Genomic DNA, 21,453 nt, shown 5'->3' with positions numbered 1-21,453 from the left:
CGTCTCGGGAGTGCATGGGGCGGCACTAAGTGGGCTGGCGGTGCAGACCAGGTGCCGCTCCAACATGAACCTCGTGGGCAGCTACTCACACCATCACCACCATCACCACCCGCACCCCGCGCACCCGGTGCTCCACGAGCCCTTCCTCTTCGGCCCGGCCTCGCGCTGTCACCAGGAGCGGCCCTACTTCCAGAGCTGGCTGCTGAGTCCCCCTGACGCTGCTCCGGACTTCCCCACCGTAGGGCCACCACCCACAGCAGCGGCGGCCTCTGCCGCTTACGTCCCAGACGCCAGGTCAGGCCAGAGCCCGGGGAGCCTGGAGGCCCTCAGCGGCCGCCTGGGCCGGCGGAAAGGCTCAGGACCCAAGAAGGAGCGGAAGCGCACAGAGAGCATTAACAGCGCGTTTGCGGAGCTGCGTGAGTGCATCCCCAACGTGCCGGCCGACACCAAGCTCTCCAAGATCAAGACTCTGCGCCTGGCCACCAGCTACATCGCCTACCTGATGGACGTGCTGGCCAAGGACGCACAGGCCGGCGACCCCGAGGCCTTCAAGGCCGAAATCAAGAAGGTGGATGGCGGTCGCGAGAGCAAGCGGAAAAGGGAGCTGGTAAGTTCGGGGGCCTCTAAGCTCCAGCCAAGGGCGCGAGCGGTGGGTACCGGCAGGCGAGCGCGCAATGGAGGCGCCTGTGTTGCGGTGTGCGTTCTGAGATGGTTGAAATGTGGGATTGTGTGCGTGAGGGAGAAAGATTAATATATGAACGTAATGAGGGATATTGTTTGTAAGGCTGTGAATGAAGACATAGTCTTAACTTTTTTGGAGGGGCTATGGAGTCCCTTTTAAGAATCCACTGGAAGCTTAAGACCCGGAGAAAATACACATATATTTCGCTTCCAATTTCGAGGGGTTCTTAGCTATCCCTGGCTCTCCTGGAAGCCACTTTAAGAATGCTGTAGGAGTTCCTTACTTAATGTGCCTGAGTGTGAATTTATGCTTACGGACTTAGTTACTGTTTTCAAAGGACCTTTGCTGGAGAGGCTAGTCTACCTACATCCTCCTATAGACAGGGAAACTGAGGCCCAGAGTGGGACTGGAGGTGAAGGCCACCCACCCGAGGAGTCAGAGATGCAGCTGGGGTAAAACAAGTCAGGTCTTCTACTCTCAGTCCAGAGCACCACTTCCCACGGGCTAGTTCCACGGGCGACCTCGATGGTTTGGTGTGTCAACATCAACAAGGGAGAGTCTCACTAACTTCTTTTGGCTTTGGAGATCACAGTCTCTACTTGGCCTTTCTCCATCCTCTCCAGTGAGGGAGACATTTTCTGAAGCCTGATTCTGCTGGCCCAGAGCTGTGGAACCTCAGAGGGTGGAGATTTCCAGGCTAGAGAACTAGTTTCTCTAGGTTTGTACGCTCCCGCTCCGGCTCCGGCTGCTGCCGGGGGAAGCTGACTAGAGAGCCCCGCTGGGTTTGGTCTGACCCGCAGAGGCTGTAGCAAACTAGGGAAAGTTCAACTGGGGAGACTGGGAAAGATAGGCATCCGAGTCCATAAACCTCTGCCCTCAGCTAGAGGAGATGCAGGCCCAGCGACGCCTCGGTGGCAGTAGTTACTGCGCGTATTCCCACCTTCTACACTTCACCGCCTCTTTCAAGAATCGCCGCTGGAGAGCGGGGAAGGGGGTGTGGGATAGTAGGCCAGGCCGAGTACCCTTCGCCCAGCTGTCTGAAGCTACCCAGCACCAGCAGGCAAGTGGGGATCCAACCCAGTGTCCAAGCCCAGGGGCTAAACCAGATTGGAAAGCCTGTGGGCTGTGAGGGGAGAGCAGGTCCTTGAGCGAGAGCGGGAAAACTGTGGATTCTCACCCCTCCCATTCCAATCCCTGCAGTCTCTCTCGGGCGCCATCACGCCAAACCTAGGCGCATCAATTTCACTAGACACAGAAAATTCTCATTATGGAACCCCCAGCAGCTGCCCAGCCCATACTGCCCCCACCCCCAGACTCGGAGCATAAAGGCAAATTTTATGAGCTTGTTTGCCTATTTCGCAAACAGAAATCCGTCACTTATTTAAAGGCTCCCAGTTACTGCTCCCAACACCTTTCCCCCGACCCCACTCTACGCTCTGGCGACTGGAGCAGAAAAATTTAAACCTGTCTCTCTCGCCTCTTTTTTTGTGCATGTCCTCTGGCAGCAGCAGCACGAAGGCTTTCCTCCTGCCCTGGGCCCAGGCGAGAAGAGGATTAAAGGGCGCACAGGCTGGCCACAGCAAGTCTGGGCGCTGGAGTTAAACCAGTGAGCCAAGGCCCGCGCAGAGGACCCCACCACCGCGGCCGACCCCAGAGGCCCGGGAGGAGAGGAAGGAGACGAGTGCCAGGCTCTGGGTACCAGGGGCTTATGGGGCGCATCCTGCCGAGCCTCTGCTGTGTGCTGGCAGGTCGCTGGCTGCAACAACACACTTGGATCGCACGTGCAATGTCATTTGAAATTGTTTTTAATACATTAAGAGAAAGAGAAATATATATAACCACCCCCATAACCAAGAGGGCGGCTCTTGGCAGCACTATATACGAAAGGGAGAGACTGTGGGACTCCGGACGAGCGGCTAAGACGCACCCTTCCAACCCTTCTGGGGCGAATTTGGACCCCTGCACCTTCCCCACTGTGCTATCTGGCTCTCTTTCTAATTCCCTCTGGTTCCAATCAAAACCCTTGAGTGCTCAATTCCCTAATTAAAATGCAATAAGAGGAATCAATAGTTTACTGCCAAGAACAGAGAACCAGGTCGGGAAGATGGAGGGCTGCCTTTTGTTGTTAATCTCCCTCAAACAGTGGTGTTTTTATTTTATTTTTTTTTGTCGCTGCACTTCCTACTTAGCTCCAAGGGAAACACATTTTCCCCTTCCTTCTTTCCTTTCTTTTCTCCTTCCTTCTTCTGTCTTCTTCCTTCCTTCCCCTGGTTCCCTCCCTCCCTTCATTTGTAAATAAAAGCTTTTCCCAATGTTGAAAAGTTTTTATGTATTTAAACTACCTACGATGCCTGCTGTGCTCAGGTGTTTGTTTATTCCCCCATCCCCACCCTTTTTCTACCTCAAATCTATATGACCACTCACCGCCCTCTCCCCTTGCCAAAGCAGTATCTATGCTCTTGACTAATAAAACATTTTCTGAAATCGGAGGAAGCCTGTGTGATGTCTTGGTGGGTATCCCTGGCTTCATTGTTTCTGCTAGGTAGAGAGCCTCCTGCTCCTACTTTTTTCGATAAATGCCAAACCAAACTACAAGTCACGTCAAAGGGAGGGGGCAGATAAAGGACTTATTCCTTGAAGGAAGAACAAAGCTCTCCTTAGAACATAACTGCGGGGACAGGATAACTTTAGAGAACTCACAGAAAGGAAAACTAGAAAGGAATTAGACCCAGATTGTCGGGCTATGACTTAGGTGGGTCGGCATTTGGGCTGGTCTAACACCGGGTTAGTATGAAGGAAGTGGGGTTATTAGGAAAGGGCAGTGAAGCTGGGAAGAGAGGGATGTGTTCCACCATACGGTGTTCATCCACATTAAATGAAGAACATAGTTGTGTAGGTAATGGTGCGGAAACTCACTCGGAGCCCAGTGCCCGTGCCAGGGCCAACGAGGGTCTGCTTAGCATAGCTCCCAGCTCGCAGTAAGGGCTCGACCAGTCGAAGCAGCTATTATTTTATACAAGAGCAAAATAAGCTTGTGAATGCTTATAGTTAAATTGAGACATTTAGGTTTCTCTCCAGCAATAACGCACTCAACAAATAATTGTGAGAGCATACGGATTGTGCAAAGGGGTGGGGGTATGTGCATGCTAGTTCCGCCACTTGTGTAGGAGAGCCATCTTTGCGCTCCCACATGCACACCCAGGGCTGGGTGTGGGGGTGAATAAAAGAGAGTGCATTTTTGGCGAAGGCTGGGCTAAACTGGGGTGGGCAAAAAGACTGTTACATGTCCCTGAATAATAGAGTACAGACAACTAGTTTTGCTTTGCTTGCGCGCAACTGTGCTAGGCACTAGTGACTAGGCTAAGCGCTTTTATGCCTCTGAACAGCTCCCCCGATTGCCTGAGGGTCGCATGGTCTGCAGTGCTTGTGCGGGTCTCCGGTGCTCCCTCTGGGGGAACACGCGCGTGGGTCCCTGGGCGCTTTCTAGCCCCACACTGGGAGCTGGGGGCCGTGGCTTGGGGTCCAGAAAGGAGACCCCCGGCAGCTCTGGGCCAGGTGTGTCCAGGCGCCTCGTCCTAGCATCGGGGTGAATATAGGGCCCCATTAGTCTTGGCTGTAAACACCGTGGCAGGGGCCCAGCGGCCACGCGGGCCTTTCCGGACACGAAGGAGTTAATAAAAGGTGTTTTATGGACGTGAGGAAATGGTGGGGGAGGTGTGAGCCTCTCTCCACTCCTACCCCCCTACTTTTTTCTTTTTTCCCTCTCGCCACCCGCCTCCAGATCAAACAGGCCGGTGATTTAACTAGGGCAACACCTCGCGGTAATGAGCAGTCCTCGCACACCCCTCCCCCGGCCTCAGTTCCCGGCCCCAGGCCCGAAGGTCCCTCGGGCAGAGCAGAAAACAAAAATCGGGTTTTTTTTTCTTTCTTTCTTTTCCTTTCCTAGAGCTAGAAAGCCCCTTAGAAATCCTGGTCCGCACGCACCGAGACACTGAGGCTCAGGGAGCGAACCGATCGACCTGCGCCAGCGCGGAGGGGGCCTCACTGGGATTCGAACCCAGGACTCCAGTTGGGTTTTCAGACCATCCTCAGTCTCACTGCTGTGCGCGCTCTGGGGACTATTTTTAGTTCCCAAAGTATCCTAGGCACGGGAAGAATGCGCACCGGGTCCCCTTTCTTGCGTCCCGTCCAGTGAGAGGAAAGGATACCGAGGGGTACCGCCTGCGCAGCCCCAGCCGCGTTTGCCTAACCAGGCCTCCTCGGAAACCCCAGCGGCCCGGGCCCAAACCCCCACTGAGCGGGTGGTGCCTCAAATTCTGCCCCAGCCACGTCTGTCCCAATCTCAGACCTAGGACCTGCGAGCTGAGCTGGGGCATGCCCATTGAGGGGTCACTGGGATGTCCCCCCACTTTCCCCAAGCCTCATTCCAGGGGCTTAGCGTGCCCAGCCCCCACTCCAGGACTGGAACAGCGGGACCCCTGGAGAGGAACGGAGTAGTTCCGGGTTCCAAAAAACCGGTCTCTGCGTTGTCTCTCCTCTCTTCTCACCGCGCCTCTCACCCTTCTTCAATCCCCCTCCTGTGAAATGGCTTTAGAGCCCGGTCTTTACTTTCTTATTCTCTCCCACCGTTCAATGCTGTTTGCCAGAAACCTACCTCAACCGGGCTGTGGCAGAAGCAGTGCCATTATTATTATTTTTAAGGGCATCACTTAAAAAAAAAAAATCTAGGGATAAAATGGAATGGTCATGAACTTAAAAGTAAATTCCAGGAATTTCTCGTAAGGAAATACTCATTGGTATTACAAACCTTTAACTACAGGACTAGTCTACTAAGGAGTGAAAAATAGGAGAGGACCCAGATGGGCTATAATTACAGAATTATAGCTGGTTAAAGAAATCCACCCGTACAGTGGGTTACTACTCAGCCACTAGAAAAAAATGTGAGGGTTGACATGGAGATTGTTCATGATATATTACGTTGAGGGGAAAAAAAAAAACTCTCCCAGGTTACTGAAGACTGTCCATCCTGACCTGTTTTATGTGAAAATAAATTAATGAATGAATAAACATTCATGGAGAAAAAGTGGAAGAATATACACCAAGACATTTACACCTCTACCTCTGAGTTGAGGGAATAGGATAATTTTGATTTTTCCTCCTGCGTATTTTTTTCCTACTCTTTTCCCTAGGATATTTTTCTATTGATTTGAGAGAGTGGAAGGGGAGAGACAGAGAGAGAAAAATATCGATGTGCGAGAGAGACATGGATTGGTTGCCTCCCACATGCGCCCCAACCACGGCCAGCCAGTGATATAGCCTGCAACTGAGGTTCATAACCTTGATTAGAATCAAACCTGGGACCCTTCAGTCTGAGGGCCCACTCTCCATCTACTGAGACAAACCAGCAAGGGCATCTACTTTCTTTTATACAATGAAAAAGTATTAGTTTTAAAATAAAAACGTAAGCTGCAATTTCCTTCTAATTTCTCTGATTGCCAGTGTACACTGTTTAGTCAGTACATGTTAATTGAGTACCTAGCTGTGGGTATAAACATAATGAGTAAGAAAGAATCCATATAATCACCATCAATTAACATACAATAGTAAATATTTGTCTTGATGAGTTGCTTTTTCCTTCTACACAGTAAATAAAGACTTTTCTCTCACATTTAAAACCTATTAATGCATGAAATAATAACAACTAAAATTTATTAAGGAAATTATGGAAGCCCTTGGCATGAATTATTTCATTAAGCCTTATGAGAATTGTGTGAGGTTGATACTAAGGCAGCTGAGGCTCAGAGAGGTGAAGGACTTTTTGTTCAAGGTCACATGGACCGTAAAGGCTGACAGAGCTCGGATCAAAGGGCAGGTCTTGCTGTCTCCAGAGACCTGGCTTTTCCCCACATTTCAAAGTGCCTCCAGGATGTATGTATGTATGTATGTATGTATGTACGTGTGTGCAAATACAGCCTCTTAGTCTGATCTTCGTTGGTAAAGTAAGGTAGAGAAAGAAAGAAGGGATTTTGGGAAAGGATCTGGGATTCCAACTCACCTGGAATCCTCTTCCTCTGTCCCCACTCAGAGTGGATCCATGTATATAGTGATGAAGGGGTGAGTTTCTTGATCCCCAGATTCTTTCCCAGCTGTAACACTGAATCTAGGAATCGACTTTCTGCTGGTGAAAAATTCAGAATGTTATTCTTTGCCCCAGCCTCTGATGTTTGTGCAGCTCATTCACCTTTCCTCTGTACCTTCACTTCTCTAAGCACATTTTCCTCCCTAGAAACTAGAAGGAAGCAGGGGCAGGGATTATGGCTCCTCATGGATAGAAGGAGAAAGGAAAACCCAGAGAGGTGAAGTGACCAGCTCAGGGTCACACAGCCAGTCAAGGGATTAGAAGGCAGCCTGGAGACTTGAGGCCCAGGGCTCTCTTGGAAAGGGCTATGCATCCTTTCTCTTCATGCAACCAGCAGCTAAGCTTATGGTCTTGCTAAATCCTCATAAAAGAAACAAAACTAAGAAATCAGCCAATCTCATTTTTAAATGAATAGTGACTGGGAAGAAAAAATATGCAAGCTCTAAAGTGTCTGAAACCAGTCTCCTGATTTAAACTGAATTTGTTTGGGGAAAAAAAAATTTTTTTTTTAAAGCTGAGTTTTTACAGCTGAGCTCTCCCAAACCCATAAAAAAACAAGGTTTATATGGGAAACAGTGAAAGACTCTTAACTATAATACACAGCGTCTAATGTAAGCAGACATAGACACTATATAAAGCTCCTACAAATGTTATTAAAACAAACAGAAATACACATTTATCCCCACAGAATGGACACAGAAGGCATTGGACTTGCGAGTTCCAGAAGTCTTACGTTCACTGAAATGTTCAAAGCACCCCAAAATACTGGGACTTCAAAGATCTAAACATTTCTCTCACTTTACAGAAAGGGAAACTGAGGCCCCAATGGGAGAGGGCCCAAGGTCACATGGGAAGTTGTATTTTTCTTTTCCCTTTGTTTACTTAACACCTTTTACTTCTAGTGCAGGTTAAAGAACAATACAGTGGCAAGAGACCCTGAACACATTACTGAGCCTCAACTTTCTCATCTACAAAATGGGTTTATGAGGACTGAATGGGATAAGGTGTGTAAAGTACTCAGCATGTTCTCCACTGCAGAGCTACCTTTATTACATTATTTAATCCCTACAATAATCTTGTGAGGTACTAAGAATTTATTTAAGTTTGTTTGCTTGTTTTGGAAATGTAGTGCATATTTCTGACAGGCCCAGAAGGTAACAGTGACTTGCTCAAGGGCACACAGCTAGTGAGTGCATTCTTGGGTCAAAGCCCTCACATTCCAAATCATGAAGGCAAACTGAGAGGCAGGTAGGCAGTAGCAGTTGAATTTCTGAAACTATATAAGGCAGCATTATACAGTAGAAATATAACGTAAGCCACAAATACGAGGTATGTATGTAATTACAAACTTTTTAGTAGCCACATTAAAAAAGTAAAGAGAAACAGATGGAATTAAATTTAATATATTTTATATTCTTTATGTTAAATATTTATTTTATTTAATATGTCTGATATAATTTCAACCTGTAGTCAATATAAATTTATTAATGAGATATTTTAATTTTTTTTAATACTAAGCCTTCAAAATCGGGGCGGAGGGCGTGTTTTATACTTAAAGCTCTTCTCAGTTTGGACCACAGTGCAAGCGTTCAATAGCCACATGTGGCTAATGGCTGCCATATTGAACAATGCAGGTCTTAAGGCTCATGTAGCAGGAATATTACACACATAGCTTTAGTTAATCATATCAATAAATAGCCTCCATTTACTAAACACTTAATGTGTTCAGGCAGCAGTGCTCAATATATATGGGCTCACTGACCCCTCCTAACAACCACAGAGGGTAATTTATTCATGGTCACATCACTAGTAGGCGGCAGGGCTGGCATATAGACCCAGACCCATCTGTCTCCCAAACCTGCCATTTTAGCTGCTGAGTTCCATGACTTCCAGAGACACCTGGGGACTGTAGTTGCACAGTGAGATATGGAGGGACCTTTGGAGGTTCCACCCAGTGGGTGGAGCCCTGGGTTTCAGATTTAACTGGACCATGAGTCAGGTGATCTTGGGCCAATCATCCTCTTGGACCCCAGTTTTCTAATCTCTAAGATGGGCTAACAATACCTTTCCTCAACTCACGGAACTGTTAGGCTAAAATAGGAAAACCAGCCCTGACTGGTTTGGCTCAGTGGATAGAGCGTTGGCCTGCAGACTGAAGGGTCCCGGGTTCGATTCCAGTCAAGGGCATGTACCTTGGTTGCAGGCACATCCCCGGTAGGGGGTGTGCAGGAGGCAGCTGATCAATGCTTCTCTCTCATCGATGTTTCTAACTCTCTTTCCCTCTCCCTTCCTCTCTGTAAAAAATCAATAAAATATATATTTTTAAAAAAATAGGAAAACCAGATCAGCTGGTCGGATAAGCTGTGTGGCATGGGGCAGGCTTATTATCCTTTCTGAGCCCCAAAGTCCTCTTCTGTAAAAGGGAAAGCAGAATAGCTCAGAGATGTGAAGATCCAAAAGCTCTTGGCCTGGCCCAGAACAGACAGTAGTAAACATGGGCCATTACTACTGCTGCTGTTGTAGTTGGGGCTGGGCTGCAGGGCCTGCTTTGGAAGCAATAGGGAATGGCAGGTAAGGGCAAGGGAACATGGCTTTCCCCTGCCCCCAGCTCTTGGCTTAGGGTAGTGTTCTGGCGGCCCAATGGGGTGAGGGGGTGTTCATGGGAGTGTGAGAATAGTGAGTGTGGTGGAAAGAGCCCCAGACCCAGAGGTCAAGAGAAGGGGGTTCAGCCTGCTGTGTGACCTTGAGCATTTCCTTGCCCCTACTGGATTTTGGTGTTATTTGTAAAATGAGAAGGTGGGAACAGAGAACTAAGTCCCTTTCTGCTTCGACTGTCTAGGTTTTTAAAATAGTATTTAGTAAATAGTGCTTAGTGAATAGTATTTATAACATTGCATCTGTGAGGGGGACAAAAAATGCCCCTGAGCCTTCCCATGCCTCCTGGGGCTACCACTAGGGGAGGCTGCCACCTGGTGGACATACTCCTTCCTCTGTGTTCTGTCGAGAAACCAGGGAGGACTCCCAACTCCACAGTGACTCGAGCGCCCCAGGGCCCACTTTCCCTAACTTTCTTTGGCAGTTTCAGGAAAGAAGGGACCCAGAACGTTCACAGAGCCGGGAGTCCTGGGAAGGAGGCAAATTCCTGAGGGATGATGGGTTTTACAATCCAAGATCTCTGAGGCTTTCTTCCCTAAAGGCACCTTGGGGTAGGAGTCTGTATTTCCCTATTACAAAGTCTAAAATGCATCACACGTTTTCTTCTTCTGATGGGGTGGGAGCCACTGAACAAAACACAATCTTCTCCTGGTAACTACAAATTCCTTTGCCACGATTGCACTGGGCTCATGGCCTGCAGAGGGCGGCTCCCCCTGCTCCGAATACCTGACTGGTGGCTTCCGGAATTCCAACAGCATTCGCTACCCTGCCATCTCCCACACTGTCAGGATCTGCTTCTCTCTGTGGTAGAGGTTGCATGGGACACGGAGTCGGATTAGCACGGGTCCCCATTCTGGCTCACCATAAGACCCTGGATAAGCTATCTATTTAGCTTCTCTGTGCCTCAGTTTCCCCACCTGAACATTAGGGAGGATCACTTTTTTGCAGGTTTGTGTGAGGATGACTGCCAGAAACAGTAATAGAACAGAACAGAAAAAAATATTCTAGCAGAGTGTCCAGCACCTAGTAGGTGTTGAACGAACAAAAGCCATCATTTCTGCGGCGATGTCATCCTGAGCACTTTTTCACGTTCAGCTTTGGAAACATTCCTAGGGCGAAATAGGAATAGAATTCGTTTGAAAAGTGGTATTAGAAACCAGAAATAAAACACCCTTACCATGGCAGAGGGTGGAGCCTCCGTGGAACTGTTCAAAGGGGCTCAGCGACGTTCAGCCTCGTCTAGAGGAGATAAACCCCACGGGCAGGCTGGGGTCTTGTCTTCCCCGCAGTCCTCTGTCTCTGGGTTTCGGACAGCTTCCTCGGACACAGTTCCACCTGCAGGCTGCTGCTCGCTGACTTGGCTGAGCCTGCCCCCTGCCCGCTGACTGTGCCCCCTGAAGCCTGGCCCACTCCTGCCTGCGCCATCTGGCTGGGCACAGACGCACTCCAACGGCTCAGAGTCCACGCTTGCTGGTGGCCAGCGTCCTCAGGAAGCGGCCCTAGCCACCGTCGCTTAACTAAGCTCACTACAGGGCTTCTCTAAGACGGCCAGCCCTTTACGCACGCACCCGCGCACGCACCCACCCACCCATGCACGCACGCACGCACGCATGTATCTATGCACGCACCCACCCACCCACGCACGCACGCACCCACTCACGCACACATGCACCCACTCACGCTCCCACGCACGCACGCACGCACCCACACACGCACGCACGCACGCACCCACCCACGCACGCCTCACCTGTGCGTTGGGCTCCGAGCCTTCCTCGCAGACCCTTGGTTTTCAGCAGGGAGGCCTGCTTCCACCGCTGTCTAGGTATGAGCTCCCCTGAGATTCCCGGCTCCTGGGGGACAAGCTGTTTGCAGAGCCCCGCAGACAGCCGGCACGCAGCGGACACGCATTTTCTTGGCCACATTTCGTTGTCTGGCTTTGTTTTTAATGGTTGTAGGTTTGGTGACTCCCAAGGTCAAGCTCCTCACTCTGGCCTCTGAGGCTTTCCGCTCCGGACTGGACTTCCCTCATCCTCAGTCTCCTGCCTAACCTGCCATTTCCTTAAAGGGCCTGCTTGGGAGCCTCTTCTTCCAGGAAGCTCTCTTGATTTTCAGAAAGCCTCTTCCTTCCTATTTTACCTTTTCTCTGAATTTTATAGATACAGAAGATATAGTATGGCTGTACACGGGGTTGGTAAATAGATGCGTTGATATGCCTACAATATGATCATAGTCACATTAAATACAGCTCTGTGTGTGTATGTACACACGGTGTCCCAAAAAATGTGTACACATTTTGAATAATTATAAAGGCATAGTGAGTTAAATCTGAAAATAAACATCAAAGGAGCTATCAGCTGTTAGTGTGTACATTTTTTGGGGGGGGGGACACCCTGTATACACAGATGTAACTATGCATATCCACATCGTATATACTCATATTAATATAATTTGTATACATATATAGTATACATATCTAGTATTTTTAAACTAAGAATGTCATTCAATATTATTTTATAATTTTGACATATACTTATAATACTATGTATTATAATATATAATTTATATATAGTAATTATTGTAAGTATATAATGTAAAAGTATAATCTTTTTAAAAGCAGTCCCCTATCAGTTGAGGTTGTTTCCAATTCTTCCTTGTTCTAAACCCGTGGTTGGCAAACTGCGGCTCGTGAGCCACATGCGGCTCTTTGGCCCCTTGAGTGTGGCTCTTCCTAAGCCTTAGGAGTACCCTAATTAAGTTAATAACAATGTACCTACCTATATAGTTTAAGTTTAAAAAATTTGGCTCTCAAAAGAAATTTCAATCGTTGTACTGTTGATATTTGGCTCTGTTGACTAATGAGTTTGCCGACCACTGTTCTAAACAATACTCCCGTGAGATACCCGCTTATCCGATTTAGAAGGCAGCAGGGCACAGTGGATTCTGGGGTCAGATAGACATGCCTTTGACTTTCTTCCCCACCACTTTCTAATGATCTTGGACAAGCCATTTCACCTTACAAACGTCTGTTTCCGTATTTATAGTATAAAGAGCATAATTGTATTCGTAGGGTCCTAAGGCATGTGAAGTGATTAACACAATACCTACCACATACTCAGTGCTCAGTGAAAAAGCAGCACTGTCTGGGAGGTAGAAGATGAGGATTTGCTTTGACTTCCCCCCTCACCAGTGTGACCTGAGTATCATTATTTTGTAACGTGTGACAATAACCAGGGAATCAAGTGCTGCCCGAATTTAAGATTTGTATTATTGTTTTTTACTACTCTTACTGTTTTCTACAGGTTTTAGGAATATGTAACTTAAACTGTGCAAGCAAAGAGTATGTGTTTTGAAGGCACTTAAAAAAATTGCTTTGCTATTTTATAGATTTGGTGAAAATGACTCAGGCCCATGATAAACAATTTAGACAATCCTCAAAAAAGCACAGAGGAGACAGTAAAACTCCAGATCCCACCAACAGATCTAGCCATGGTTGGCATCTTGGTTGCGGCCTTCTCTTACTTGCTACCCTGGGTACCCAGGACAGGGCAGGTCAGGCTTCAGCTGTTTCCTAAATGTTGACTTCAACCAGATTGACTGTTAACAGCAGTGTGCTCCAGCTCTGTCCCTCTCAGCCAACCTCTGACAGTTTCATTAACCCCATTAAATCATGCAGGTGCCTTCACACCTCCTGGGCTTGTTAATCTCTGTACAGCTCTGGTAAGTTAAAACCTGGCTGGGAAGTTGGATGTACCTTGTTAACCTCCATTAAACCCTATTAAATTTCCTAACTATAGTCTTAGTAACTTCTAGGAGTCCCTCATTAAAGTTTAGTAAATCCAGTTGATGGGGGGACAGGGGTGACTGTTGTGGCTGCACTGCTTCAAAGCGTGACATTCCCGAGTTCTTTGATGGTGGGGTTGACAAGTGTCCCAATCCCGGAGTGCCTCTAGCTGTCATTGCTAGTTGGGCAAGTTCCTCAGCCTCTGCATTCACACCTCTGTGAACTGGAGTTAATAACAGTTCTTATTTTATATGATTGTAGTGAGATTGAATGAATCAATGCAAACTGTAAGACTAGAAACATCTCTGGCATGCATGCATACTGCACTTGCAGCTCTTATTATTTCTGGATATGAAATACTTAGAAACCAAAAAACTGTTACATAAATGGAAGATTCAATGCAGACATTAACTGTGTCCCCCTCCATGCCAGGTACTGTGCTGGAAATTGTGGATTATTTTTACTCTGGTTTTTTTGTTAATCCTCACCTGAGGATATTTTTTCAATTAATTTTTAGAGAGAGTGGAAGGGAGGAAGAGAAAGAGAGACACAACACATCGATGGGCTGCCTCCCGCACACGCCCCGACAGGGCCAGGGATTGAAACTGCAACCCAGGTATGTGCCCTTGACTGGGAATCAAACCTGCGACCCTTTGGTGTGAAGGCCGACACTCTAACCACTGAGCACACCAGCCAGGGTATTTTCACTCTAGTTTTATGCAGACTGAAGACCATCCATTTGAGTGGTTCATCTTGATTGTCTCTGTGGCTGTGCAGGTCACTCTGCTCAGGCTCTGACACTTCAGAGCTGTTTGAGGTTGAACAGCTACTTTCTCTCCCTAGGTCTTAGGGCAGTGATGGCGAACCTTTTGAGCTCGGCGTGTCAGCATTTTGAAAAACCCTAACCTAACTCTGGTGCCGTGTCACATATAGAAATTTTTTTATATTTGCAACCATAGTAAAGCAAAGATTTATATTTTTGATATTTATTTTATATATTTAAATGCCATTTAACAAAGAAAAATCAACCAAAAAAATGAGTTCGCCTGTCACCTCTGACACGCATGTCATAGGTTCGCCATCACTGTACTTAGGGGGTTGGGCTCAGTGCTCTCTAAACCTTGATGTACATACAGATTCCCCAGATTTTGTACAAATAGTTTCCTGGGCCCCACTTGAGAATATTCTCATTTAGTAGGTCTCACTGGGAACTTTCAACCACAATCCAGATGAGGTTGAAGCTGCTGGATTGGGAAACCTCTGGAGCCGAGGTTTGGGCTTGAGTCTTACCTGGGCAAATTAAATTTGTATTCCTAGACTTCAGCCTCTGAGCTTTCCATTCTGAGAATGGGGATGGGGGCCCAGGAAGTGCATTGTAAGAGTTCTTAGGAGATTCTGATGGGGTGGCAACTGCCACACATTAAAAAACCCTGAACCTCAGATGATCTGATATTCAATATTCTAAAGGTCTATTCTGAAAAAAGGATGTCTGGCTCCTGGTGAAACTTCTGTTCTAATGGTACATTAGGATGTGGGCTCATCCTTCTATGACAACTGATGTCTGTGGATCCTCAGAGGTCGGCTCCAGCAGGACTCAGCCTGTGTGGGTAAGCTTAGGGACAAAGCACTTCTCAGCGGTTCAGTGTGTGATGGGTTAGAGGACAGGGCAGGTTAGACATGTAACAAATGGGAGGGCAGCAGACAGGGGAGTGGAAACAATGAATTACGTTATACCTCAAATGAAGAGGCAACACACTATGAAAATTGGAACTTCCTTTGCTTTCTGAAGGAAATCAACTCAGGGAGCCTCTAAGTCAGTGGTTCTCAACCTGTGGGTCGCGACCCCTTTGGCGGTCGAACGACCCTTTCACAGGGGTCGCCTAAGACCATCCTGCATATCAGATATTTACATTACGATTCATAACAGTGGCAATATTACAGTTATGAAATAGCAACGAAAATAATTTTATGGTTGGGTCACAACATGAACTATTTAAAGGGCCAGAAGGTTGAGAACCACTGCTCTAAGTGATGGCCTTCAGCAACAATCCATCATCAATCCCAGTGGTAGCCAAGACTCCCACCCTCCCTACCCCCAAATGCCTCCTGAAAAGTCATCCTCCACACTACTGACGGGGGAGTAGAATGGGAGGGAAGGAGGAAAGAGGAAGGACACTGTAAATTTTGGTGCTATTTATAGTTTTAGGGCTAACATGTATTACTTCTAGGTAATATGCTAAAACACGTTGCATTTCTTTCCTTTCATTCTACTGAGGACAGAGGTGTGCTAAAATGGCACTAGTGACATGTGAAGTGAAAGACCAGAGTCTGAGGCTTGGCTGGGCAAGGGCTTCATCCCACAGGGCTGGTACCTTCACCAGTAAAGCTCAGTCAGGTAACCCCATCCTGCCTGGGGACTTCATTAAAAGGCCGATTCTGGTTCAGTAGACGGCTTGGCAGGTGAGGAGGAAGACAGAGATGTCTAACAAGCACTCAGAAGATGTGCCAACTGTTAAAAATAATTTTGGGACATTTAAACATTGGGCTATTTACATAAAAGTCTCTATTTCCAGCTCCTCTTGTCAAACTGCAAGAACTGGCATTCCCACATGGCAACAGTGGGCTGGAGCTGGGTAGTGGCTGCCCTCCGAAGGGACCTGAGTTTTCCAGTTTGCAGCATGCCCCCTGCATAATTTCCATTTGCAATTCTCCATCCGGTTTACTTAGGACTCTCATTTTACAGATGAACAACTAAAGGCCCAGAGAGGGAAGCTATTTGCCAGGGTGTCTGGTATGCTACACAGCATTTAGGACTCGACCCAGGGCCCAATCTTATGTTCTGATCTACACTCACTCGGTGTGCCCTGGGACCGGATGGGGGAGTGGAGCAGCTAGTACTTGGAGCTGGGAGGAAAGACCACTATCATCAACCACTGTGCTTTGTAGCCAGGGCCCAAATGAGAAAGTGAAAGCAGCTGAATTTCATGTGGACATTCAAAGAGAACAATAGAGTGTGTCTTATTACTCATTCAGACCGTTTATTAAGAGCGAAAGTCGAGCTGTCCCATCTGTGTGATATTGCAACATGAAAAGTCACATACATTACTAAGGAGACCCCACAGAATTGAGAGCCTTTCAACAGTACAGAGCCATAGATTACAAAATTAAAATACAAATGATCCCCCACGCTTGGCAGGAAACATGTACAATATGAGGAGGCTTGAAATGGAAGGGCACTTGCTTTTCAATAAGGCAGTTACAAAATGGAAAGAAAACCCACACCCCCAACACTCTGATGGGCGTAACGGATAATAGAAATGTAAAACAGGGATGCTGTACAACCCTGTCATTGGCAAAGATGCGTTCACTAAGTGAAAGCAACTGAGGGTTTGTTTTAAGATGCAAGCTAGATGAAATAACTAATTGTAGACATTCTACCTTAAAAAGGTCCCACCTTGCCCAGTCTACCTGAAAACATCATATCACCTTTACCTTTCCTAACCATGAATTGGAAACAGTCAGCAATAAAAATGAAAGGAATAAAAAGGCACCCCTAAAGCACCATGCTTCCCAGGGCATGTTCCAGAGCTCACCTGTCCTTTAGTTCAACTGTCTAGCCCAGTAAGGGGCTGGAATGCTTGTGCATCACAGGGCCACAGAACTGTCTGTACCATCAGCACCAAGTGAATCACATAAGCTTCAACAACGACCTGAAAGGCCGAGGTCTGACCAACAGATCACAGAGCAAGACCACTTCATGAGAATTTAGATTCTAGGACAACACTAAACCCTGCCAGGACTTTTGAATCCTAGTCTTAAATTATAGGCTAGTTCTGTTCGCCCCTCCCATTCGTTTTACAAAACTCAACTGAGTGCTTCAGTCCTAATCATTCACTCAACCTTGAGTTCTACAGGTTGGTCTTGGGAACCTCTACTCAGTTGCAAGGTCTCAAGAGTCTGAGGCAGGTCACTTTAGACTGGATTACAGTCATGCTGCAGGACGAGAGGTTAGTCCAGAGAATGCCATGTGACTCAAGCAAAGTTTTTTGGATTTTAGTTTCCCCATCTCTAAAAATGAATTGGACAACAGCAACCTTATAGGACTTTCTAGCCTGAAAATATGGCACTACTTTGACACTGAGATATGTGGTGCTTCCACTCCCCCAGGTTCCTTAGCTATTTTCTTGGTAAAAACAGTATGTGAAGTACTTATAGGAATCTTAAGGTACAAACCCTCAGCAGTCATGGAAACTTTAAATTCCACACAGAGCAATATTTTAAGATTTTCTAGGTAAGGTTTTCCCTAAGTGCTATGAGCATCAATTTTTGTGGGACAAATACAGAACTAAGGCCTCCTCTGTCTTGAGTTTTTTTAATCAGGCCAATAGGACCCCTGCCTTTGCTGACGCCCTTGATCAGCTTCAGCAAGAACAAGTGAGCGAACCAGGCTGGTGGGATTTCCTCAACATTCTCCAACAAGGAACTAAATGCACCAATACTCAGGGGGCTGGAGAGTGAGGACAACAAAGTGTCTATCTGCTACCTGCTCCTTTTCACAAGACACTCGTTATGCCCCGGGACAGTGCCAGCCATTAGATCCTTGACCAAGATGAGCAACTTCTTCCATGTGGCCCCCACTGGGCAGAGACTCAGATGGAAGTTACAGAGAACAAAGAAAAGCCAGAGGTTTGCAAAGATAGAACCAGATACCCCCAGGAGGTAGTGAGTTCTCTGTCCTCAGAGGTGTTTAAGCCCAGATTGTTCAAACCCTTAGTGGGATGGCTGTAGGCAGAATGTCAGCACCTATGGCTAGACTGGATGGAATGACTTAAAGCCCCTTTCCCAACTTTTAGATCTTCTCATTGTAATGATTGAGAGCCTTCAGATGACTTCCAGCAGCAGCTACTTTGGGTTGGGACAGCCTATTTCAATAGGCCAGGCCCCTGGAGTGAGCTTCTTTTCTTACCTTCTCCCTTCCACCAGGCAGTTGTCTGTAGGATATTACCAGAAAAATTTCCACAAAATAAACAGCTGAAATGCCAAGATTAGATGCAACATTCCAACTGCAAACAATTAGGAATCTGTCTCCGAAAGGCCAGCAGTGAATATCCAGCCATGACAGGAACATCTAGCAACGTGGCGGCTGGAACACATAAGTGAAATTCCTCTTCATTTCACGCCAGTCTTGAATCCTTAATTTTTCGTGGGATTCAGTTGTGATCACTGTCAGGTGTTGTTGCCAACCTAAGAGCTTGTTCATTGAAATAATGAGCTTTCTGTTTGATTTTTAAAAACCTTAAAATGAAGCAACATGAATAGCAGGATATTGGCATTTCCATGTGACAACGTTAGGGCATGTGAAGAACCACACCAGGCCGGAACTGAGGCAGGATTTAAGAAGACAACTCCAGTTCTGTTTCCAATTCCAGTTTTGCCCAGGAGCACCAAGAGGAGAGAAGGCAATGTTGCCATGTTACAGGTGGAGAGAAGCGCAAAAGTCCTTGACAGGCGGCATGAAAACGCAGGCAGCCAAGGCGAACACTGCTTTCCCAGATCCACTGCTCCCTGCAGCCAGACCCAGCTGCTTTGGAGGGCTCGGCCACTCCCACAGGCAGAGCCTCCTGCCACGAAAAGCCATGGAGACTGCACAAGAGACTAAGGCAAGTGGTTTAGTGGTCTGATGACAGAACAGACTTCTGCACACAGGACAAAAGGAAGTTCGGACAGCTTTGTTTTTTCTTTCACCCAACAAGTCTCCAAGGTGAAAAAGATACCCACAATCTCCACTTTCCAAAAGTAGCTCTCTTTAGAGGAAAGACAGCGTGCGACCAAGCGCACACAGCATCTGGCTGAAGGGGGAGTTTCCCTGGGCTTCACTTTGGAACAGAAGCATTTTTACAGACACATGAACAGATGGATCCTAACCCACATGTGCTCTTACAGAAGTATACCGCTGTCTCTCTCAACTGGGAAAACAGATTTGCCATTAGAAGAACAGTGATGTGACCTACACATCCATCATTGGTTTAAACATCAGAAGATACACCTTCTTAAGAAGATAGGGACATTTCCAGAGAGCAGGTTTCCAATGCCTTAGCCTACGGGCCCGGCTGCCCTCAAACTCCAGTCTGATGAGAAAAAAAGCCCCCTGACAAAGAGGGCTTGGTGTCGGACACCATCAAAGCCTTTCTAATTCAGCCTCTCAGGAATAAAACCCAGAGAAGCCACACACCTTTGGGCCTTCTTGATCCTTCAGCTATGAGACAGTGTCTAAAATACATATTGGATCAGAATGACTAAAACACTCAGAGCACCCTGACGTGCCATCCACAGCCAGGTGTATTAAAATAAGACCCCTCACAGTCTAGAGTATGTTCTATGTACATTCATTTATACATATTTAAAAAGGCTGCCATCTGCTAGACATGCATTTTAACACGGGTGAAAGCATGCTGCAATGGAGCACACAGTTTTAGTGAGTGGTGGCCCTGTCTCCAGTCCACAGAAAGCATGGCACTGCTCCGCAAACCCGAATCCACCACCCTGCTCAGTAGGGCTTTCCATTCTGACTTCTCTGTGGTGGTACTCAGATGAAGCCATCTGTGAGACATTTAATTCTCTACTAGGCCAGGCTATCCACTGCTCCTTTTAGCATTTAAGGCTTAAGAAAGAACTCAGATTTAAAACCGAGTAAGAAAATGATACTTTTGACCCCAGTGTATGTCAAGATGGTCAGAAATTAGCATCTACATCTTTTTCTTCCCTTTCTCCCATTCCCTGTCCACACCCTATGCCCCCAACACATAGATTAGAAAATTTTGGAAAAGCAGACTTTTGGATATAAAGCTTTGTTTTCAAAGGATACTTTGGCTGTGACGTAGATAGAGGAAGCTGAGTTTTTGAACATAAAAAAAATCAGGTAATTATAATACTTAAAAAAATCATTTTAGCAATCTTTCTCCCTAAAAGAGAGGCAAATTGCTCATAAAAATGAGCATCAGACGGCACTGACCTTTGTTGCTCAAACCTAGAATTTGTTGCTGACCCCTGAGCTCAAGGTGTCAAGGCCAGTCAGACTTTCTATCCCAGCGCTGGATTTCTGAGCAGGAATCACATGGTCCTTGGCAGCTTTCTTAGTGAGTGTGAACTATGGATTGATACTTCTGAAAGTGAGCCCTAAACCACTAAGCATCTCCGTTTGCCAGAGCATTTATGGCCCAGGAGAATGGCCTAAGTCGTAATACATAACTTCACTCCAAGAGTGAAGCATAGAGGAGTGTACCAAGGGCTGCATCTCCTGCGAGCGTCTCTGCATTCGCATTTCTGGAACCTCCACAAATACAGTGCGGCACATGCGACTTCCCTGAAGTACTAATTTGAGCTGAAACCTCTTGTTGGCTCATCAGGATTTCTTCCCCACTCTAGAAGTTAAGTGGTAAACCACAGAAATGGCAGAGATCTCATTAACTGGAGGAGCGGAGCAGATGTTACAAGGCTGGCACTATTAGTGACAGCTCAATTAGCCAACAGATACTGATTGAGTGCCTACTGTGCCTAAGGTGTAGGGCCAGCGAGGGGGACCAGGGTCAAACTGATTTGCTGATAAATATCAAAGCCTGAAACAAGGTGGGGCACCCACGTCCCCAGCACGTTTGCGTCTGTTCACGCACCTCCACCATCACCTGTACTCTGCCGCTATTACAGGACTACATTTCACACGTGGCAGTGTGGGATTATAAGGTGATTACCAAAATATTTGTATCCCTCATTTCTAGTAGCACGGACTTAATGCTGTTTTAAATGCTGCAATACATAATTTTTCTTTCATTCTTTTTATGATCTTGTTTGTTTCAGCCCAGTAGTTGCCTTAAAAGAAAGTCTTCATATACACATGCTGAATCAGGAGAATATAACCCTCCTGACCAAAAAGATTTACAGTATTTATCATTCAAACATTTTTATTTATAATAAAACTTGTAAGTCTTTATGGGCTTAAATGTAGCAGATATCACCTGTGCATTAAACATTATACTTCATTCCTGGAAGATGTGCTTCATCCTTACTCAAGCTGCTTGCTGCCCTCTGACTTCTGGTCCAGTCTACTCTTGTTACTCTTTACCATGTAGATGAAGTAGGCAAGGGTCTCTTTTTCATTCACAGGTATGTTCCTGAAATGTCGACTGACAGTCTACTTAA

The 21,453-nt window shown here is 46.8% G+C and overlaps 1 protein-coding gene across 2 annotated transcripts; it reads left to right on the top strand.

Moving 5' to 3' along the window:
- The first annotated feature begins 6 nt into the window (after positions 1-6).
- On the top strand, positions 7-3,112 carry HAND1 (heart and neural crest derivatives expressed 1). Of its 2 annotated transcripts, none has more exons than XM_005870520.1 (2): positions 7-607; positions 2,191-3,112. In XM_005870520.1, the coding sequence occupies exons 1-2, from the start codon at positions 65-67 to the stop codon at positions 2,290-2,292; spliced, it is 645 nt and encodes a 214-aa protein (XP_005870582.1). In that variant the 5' UTR covers positions 7-64; the 3' UTR covers positions 2,293-3,112. The 2 variants fall into 2 exon arrangements, with proteins under 2 accessions (XP_005870582.1, XP_005870581.1); XM_005870519.1 differs by having other exon boundaries at positions 2,188-3,112.
- The last annotated feature ends 18,341 nt before the right edge of the window (positions 3,113-21,453 follow it).

The sequence above is a fragment of the Myotis brandtii genome, unplaced genomic scaffold, assembly GCF_000412655.1.
Source record: "Myotis brandtii unplaced genomic scaffold, ASM41265v1 scaffold32, whole genome shotgun sequence".
NCBI lineage: Eukaryota > Metazoa > Chordata > Mammalia > Chiroptera > Vespertilionidae > Myotis > Myotis brandtii.
The sequence above is the reverse complement of the archived record's forward strand: the minus strand, read 5'-3'. Positions and strand labels throughout refer to the sequence as shown.